This window comes from Dendronephthya gigantea, unplaced genomic scaffold (assembly GCF_004324835.1).
Source record: "Dendronephthya gigantea isolate DGI-Jeju-01 unplaced genomic scaffold, DenGig_1.0 000004F, whole genome shotgun sequence".
Taxonomy (NCBI): Eukaryota; Metazoa; Cnidaria; class Anthozoa; order Malacalcyonacea; family Nephtheidae; genus Dendronephthya; species Dendronephthya gigantea.
This window is the reverse complement of record NW_021163014.1, coordinates 3,936,105-3,942,733: the sequence shown is the minus strand read 5'-3', so window position 1 is coordinate 3,942,733 and position 6,629 is coordinate 3,936,105. Positions and strand designations below refer to the sequence as shown.

General features: G+C 38.3%; 1 protein-coding gene across 1 annotated transcript; it reads left to right on the top strand.

Annotated features, from left to right (window-relative positions):
• The first annotated feature begins 2,075 nt into the window (after positions 1 to 2,075).
• On the top strand, positions 2,076 to 6,170 carry LOC114515564 (ankyrin repeat domain-containing protein 50-like). The gene is made up of 4 exons (XM_028534846.1): positions 2,076 to 2,189; positions 3,392 to 4,129; positions 4,232 to 4,605; positions 5,052 to 6,170. Exons 2-4 carry the CDS (start codon positions 3,487 to 3,489, stop codon positions 5,967 to 5,969), a joined length of 1,935 nt encoding a protein of 644 aa, XP_028390647.1. The 5' UTR covers positions 2,076 to 2,189; positions 3,392 to 3,486; the 3' UTR covers positions 5,970 to 6,170.
• Positions 6,171 to 6,629: the final 459 nt, after the last annotated feature.

Sequence of the window (6,629 nt, the reverse complement as noted above, 5' to 3'; positions counted from 1 at the left end):
TATTGAAATATGTGCGTTGATCCGTTTAGATTGTTGATCGGGACAAAGCCAAAGACGGAGTGAAAGTTCACTATACAGGTTACTCAGAATGCGATGATGAATGGGTATCTTGTACAGAGCTGAAGACTACAAGAACACTTGGTCAAATGTCTCCACGTTTCATACCTAATGAGAGATAATGTAAAGACATTAATACCTAATGTAAAGACAGTAAACTGAGTAAAGTAAGCCGTGTAAAAAACGTTTCGAGCAAAGTCAAAGCCCCTTATATTTTAAAGTATTTTAGTTGAAACTATAGTCAGCTAGATCTGAACAATGCCTTGCACAATGCCCAACAAGTATTTGCTCATTAACAAACCAAATTTTGTTGAATAATTATACTAAATATACTACAATACTTGCAAAGGCTGCAAACACTTACTGGTTTACATTGACTTCAAAGAAAGGATTTCAATGCGATTCTTTATTTTCTTGTTTCTTCTCATTATTTTCGTTGAACGCTGTATCAGCCACAAATACATGAAATACAGTAATCCCAACCAGCAGCCAAAACCTGGTGAACGCTGAAGTTGACATCATTTTCAAACGCGAAATGACGAGGTCAGAATTGCGCGAAAATTTAAAATTTTCCCACCAAAATGACCGCAAGGGCCCAAGCTTTTTGAATCTGCCTGTACATTTCGACATTACGCATGGCAAAACAGAGTTAAAACGCTTTACACGTGGGTCGTAGGCGCAGTGACAATATTTTTTATACTAAACAATAAGTTTGTACGCAACTTTGAGGCAAAAGTGACGGGGGTTTTTTTAACATCTAAAAGAAAGATTTAAGACAAGAAATAGCGCTATAACACAAGGAGTCCTAAGCCGAGTGAAGAAATTAAGAATGTTTCATATAAACCCGAGAAATGAGGTATTTTAGGGAAAAAAGCCATGTTTTCATTGCGCGATTGTACTACGCGAACTCAGCGTGACCTGACACCTGATACGTCTGACCTAATGGCATTACATGTTTTGCCAGTCACGCGATTGACGATTAGGACAAAACGGATTAGTATGATGGAGAAGTGTTGAGATTGTGTTACCGTCCACGAGGGTCGAGATTGTACTGTGAATGTGATTAATATATTTTATTTTGTGTGTTAATTTTTGACTGTGAACGTGTGGGATTTTCCGAAGGGAACGAACCACCCTTTCCCACATCGGAAACTTTCGTATCACTGGTGGAAAAAATACTAACTTTGACAAAGAGACGTGTATTTTTATACAAATATTACAATCTGTACTCAGATCATGAAACTAAGCTACCTAGCCATTTGTCGTAACATCATAGTCTTAAGGGGCTGTTTACATGAGCCCGGTTACCCGAGATTGATTTTGAGGTATTGAAATGAGCAGATAACACGATCCTGGCCGTCGTATAATCACCACAACAATAGTATGTGCTTGTTTGGTGTCATAAAGACTTATTTCAATACCTCAAAGTCCTCTCACGCTTCGTTGAACTCGGGTAACCCGGCTCATGTAAACAGCCCCTAAGTCTCTGAAAGGTGTTCACCCTCGATGTATTTACTAGTTAAAATACTTGCGACAGATCTGTATCTTTTGTTTGTTTGTTTGCTTGTTTATGGTGTGTTTGTTTTCTAATTTAGTAGTAAACCTAAAGCCTAAAGGGGAATTTGAAGCGACAAGCGTTCGACGCAAGTGCGAGAGAACCAGTCGTATCAGGCGCGACGTTAGAGATACAATGAACGCTGCCACACTCATACGCGTTTATCATATTTGGCACTTTTTCACATCTGTTGACTAACAACTTCAGCCCTTCCTAAAACAATTCATATTGCATATTTTCTTTGCGTTGTTTTCACAGAGGAGCGGCAATACAGAATGTATAATCGGCAAAGTATGATTGCCGTCTCTGGCAACATGCTGCCGTAGATAAAGTCTTGTGGAGTTATAGCCAGTGAAACAGATGCCGAGATGCGCCATGTTTATGGTTCCAAGTTTAATCTGTAACTGGAATCTGAAATTGGAGCTGACCGGTTAATTGTGAAATACGACTGGCGACACTTGATTTTGCTCGAAGATTTAATAGCTTTGCCAAGATTTTTATCCAATATATTTGTTTCATTTTCGATGCTGTATCGACAATCTTTATTATGATGTACGAAATAAACCACTGAAGGCAGGTAAGTAGATTATAATCACAGTAATTTGCTTCAGCACGGCAGAACTCAAAAGCGACTAGATATCATGTTATGATGGAGATGAGTAGCATATCTTTGTGCGAGGTTTGTGTGTAGCATTCCTGTGTGATTGCCACACTACACGAATATTATATCAGTGAGTCAAGCAGTGTTCATGTTAACTTCAGAGGCCTAGTTTGGTTTTTAAGTAGTATTTTTTAAAGAAGGTACCAGATTGACGAGCAATTATTAAATATGCGATATACCATTTATTGGGTGATTTTGGTCGGCACATCCTCGTCCCCAGGTTTTTCGTGTACTGCATGTTGGCTCGACACATCCTCGTCCCCAGGGCCTAGCTCCGTTGCTCAGGGCTCGCTCAGCACGGCTAAACTCGGTACCAACACAAAGGTCGAGCACGGATAAAACATTTAAAACATTTAAACACGATAATTAGATAACTACCTTATTCGCACTCATTTTCGCGCGCGACTTCAATTTCGCGATTTTATCGAAGCCATATTCCGCGAGACTTTATTTTCGCAATTTTGAAGGATGGGAAATATAAAAGGGCATTAAATTTCGCGAAATATTTCTGATTTCATAAATATTTCAAAATTATTTTGTTTGCATTTACTATTGTATTATTTTATAAGCTGTACATGTTGTTGATCATTATTTATTAAAAAATTTATGATGTAGTAATTCGAAATTTTTGGCGGGCTATTTAATTTCGCGCGGGTAAATTTCACGGGGTTTTTTATTCGCGATTTTTTTCAATCGCGAAATTAAAGTCGCGCGAAATTAAGTACGCATATGGTAGTTGTAAACCATTTGGACCCATTAAGAATACAATTGTTTTGAACCGCGAGTACTGAATTTCTCTTTTTCTTTTAAAGTTGAACCACAACTAATCCCAACCATACTCACTAAACTTCACCACGGGCACTGGGCTGGTGTTTGTCTTAGAAACGATAGAAAAAAAATAAAGTCTTTACAGCTCAAGAACCCCTTGAAATTATATTAGTGAGGTTAAGATTTGGCTTCCACTACCGCTACCTCTCGCTAATCTATTAAGCTCGTGATTGGTTAGTCTGATCGACCTATCGCATTTGATTGGTTTATATTCCCTCAAAGGTTGTGGTAGTCGTAGTGGTAGTCAAATCTGAACCTCGCTATTGTCTCATTCTCAACGTTTATAATAGGAATTGATAAGAAGCAAGAAGCATGTGGAAGTACAAGTGTCTGTGAATATGGTGCAAAAGATCTCCAAGACGATGGAATAACTTCTCAGAGTCCAATGCAGTCTCCATCATTAGCAATTGTGAAGTTTTTGGTTAAATATTGTGGTGCTAACTTAAGACGCAAAGATGAGTCGGGCAAAACTGCGTTACATCATGCTGTTGATGTTGGTGAGACAGACATTGTCAAATATTTTGTTGAACAATGTAGCGCTGATGTTAATGACAAGAATAAAAAAGGGTGGACAGCGCTGAACTATGCTGTTACAGAAGGTTCGCTTGAAATGGTTAAATATCTTGTTGAACATCGTGCTGATGTAAATAGCAAGGATACGTACGGATGGACAATGCTTCACTATGCTGTTACTAAAGGCACAGTAGAAATGGTGAAATATCTTGTTGAGCATGGCGCTGATGTAAATGACAAGGATGAAGTAGGGAGGACGGCGCTGAACTATGCTGTTACTAAAGGTAGGCTGGAAATGATGAAGTATCTTGTTGAACACGGCGCTGATGTAAATGGCAAGGATAATAACGGGTGGACAGTGCTGCAAGATGCTGTTACTATACGTACGCTAGAAATTGTTAAATATTTTGTTCAACATGGCGCTGATGTAAATGGCAACAATAATAACGGATGGACAGTACTACACTCTGCTGTTACTGAAGGTACACTAGAAATGGTAAAATATCTTGTTGAAAACGGCTCTGATGTAAATGGCAAGGATAATAACGGGTGGACAGTGCTGCATTATGCTGTTGTTAAAGGTACGCTAGAAATTGTAAAATATCTTGTTGAACATGGCGCTGATGTAAATGGCAAGGACACTAACTGGTGGACAGTGCTGCATGATGCTGTTAGGTTTAATAGATTAGAAATTGTCAAGTATTTAGTTAAAAAGGGTGCTGACGTGACTCTTCACACTCACACTCTTGCCATTGACATCCTCAAGATGGCTGTTGAGAAAAATTCAGTTGCTTTGGTGAATCTTCTCTTGGAAAAGAACATTGCTGTGTGGAGAGCTGGAACATTTCTTGTTGAAGAAAAACAAATGAGTCTTCTTGAATTGAGTATTCATCTTGGTCGTGATGAAATTACAACTATCCTCAAAAGGTCCGCAAATCATCGTGAGAAAATTCAGATGTTGAAAACAATGAATTGCAACCAGTTAAAAGAGGTAATGTTTCAAACATACTTGATAATTCGAAATATGTCTATCTGCAGCGGCCTAGGAACCTGGGGGTGGAGGGTGGTCACAGGGGGCACGTGCGACCGCAAAATTTTTTAAAAGACTAAAAATGTCCTTTTTGTGATGAAAAATGCCTTTTTGCATAAGCCAATGAGGCTAAAAATAATATTTTAAAATCGAAGGTGCCCTTTTTGTTTCATACGTATGCCCACTTACACATGACCAAATCTTTTTGTAGTGCATAAATATAAACAACACCAGTGGTGTCCTTGCAATCAAACCGTCCCTATACATATTTTTTGCTGCCTTTTTTATTAACCAAAAATGCCCCTGAAAGCTGGTGCACTTCTGCTTTTACTTATAAGAATGCTCAAATCTTGCTCCTTTTGCTCCAAACTTTTCACTCAAGATAATTTGTGCTTTTTCGTCCATAGACTGAAACACCAATGCAAGCTTTTGTCGCAAAGAATCAATTCAAAATTGGTGATGGTTGTGGTGGTTCACGTGTCTATGTTGGTCTCATGAAGGATGGAAGGGAAGTTGCTGTTAAGAGAATTTTGATGCAAAGTGAGGATGAAACAGTTGAAAACGAAAAGGAAGTCATGAATCTTATCGAAACAAACTCTCCATTTATAGTGAAATATCGACATTTTCACCGTGACGATACCTTCACGTATCTTATTGTTGATCTTTGCGAAGAAACCTTGAGGGAACTTGTCCAGACATGCACTATTAAACATTTACAAGAGCATGGTCCACGAATGATTAGGGAAATTCTATCCGGACTTGACTTTCTTCATGGTAAAGGAATATTGCACAGAGATCTAAAACCATCAAACGTCCTTGTTGATATCGAAGGCCGCATGAAATTGGCAGACTTTGGGATAAGCCGCGTTCTAAATGACGATGAAACGACAGTTGAAACAGATGCTAAAGGCACTCACGGATGGATGCCACCGGAAGTAATTGAGGCCATAAAGAAAAACGAAAAAGGTCGCTTCAAAAGAAAATCAGATATCTATGTCGCAGGTATGATTGCTTTTTACGTGTTAACGAAAGGTGAACACCCTTTTGGTTCTTCGTTAGATCGAATGAAAAATATTTTGATGGATAATCCTGTCAATCGGAGGAAACTTGGTGATCGCGAAGCTCGTAGGTTTGTGTCGTGGCTGATTAATCACAAGATTGATGATAGACCTTATGCTGACGAAGCATTGGGGGATCCCTTATTTAGCGACACCACAACGACCCAGCGTCAGTTGTTTGAAATGATCAATCTTCTTAGCCGACTTGGTGAAAATTCGAGTGCGACAGAACCAATAGTATCTGGTGACAGTGTAGAGCAACGCTGAACGCTGCGTGGATTTGTAATTCGTAGAACGTCGATAGCAACTTTGATGGTCGGTGGATCATTTACAGCTTCGGAAGTCGCCGTGTATTTTGCGACACTTTCCGAATCCTTTCGTCAAAAATCGATAACACGTTGAATACTACTGTTTAAGGTATTTTAATGTTTTTATCGAGGTGATTCTCGATCCTATGCCAATCAGCGTGATAATGGTTTAGCAGAATGCGCTAGCTGTAATTCTTATTAATAAATTGAATATATATATATATATATATATATATATATATATATTAATATATATATATATATATATATATATATATATATATATATATTTCTCACACTATATATTATTCTTGTTATAAAGACCTTTTTACACAAGATGTGGTTGGTTCAGGTGGAATTTAAATATTGTACTCTTGATTTATTAATAAATACGATTTTCATAGAAAAAGTGTTGTTTTAAAAGAAGAAAAAACTATTATCTACAAACGCCAGTCCAGTAGCTTAGAGAAGGCAGGGGTTGTGATAATCACCCTGGTGCACGAGGCAAAATATATGATTTTAAAATGCTGTTTGTTAAAAGTTTTTAATCCGAAAGAATTTCTCGCTAAACTCAGGATGCGGGGCACCACGTCAGTAGGCCACCTCCTCCCAAAGAGGT

Excerpts from the sequence above, each read along its gene's own strand:
- LOC114515564 (XM_028534846.1), top strand. The coding sequence starts at position 3,487 with ATGCAGTCTCCATCATTAGCAATTGTGAAGTTTTTGGTTAAATATTGT. Across the intron at positions 4,130-4,231 it reads GGTAAAATATCTTGTTGAAA|GCGCTGATGTAAATGGCAAG; the intron begins ACGGCTCTGATG and ends TTGTTGAACATG. Across the intron at positions 4,606-5,051 it reads ATTGCAACCAGTTAAAAGAG|ACTGAAACACCAATGCAAGC; the intron begins GTAATGTTTCAA and ends TTTCGTCCATAG.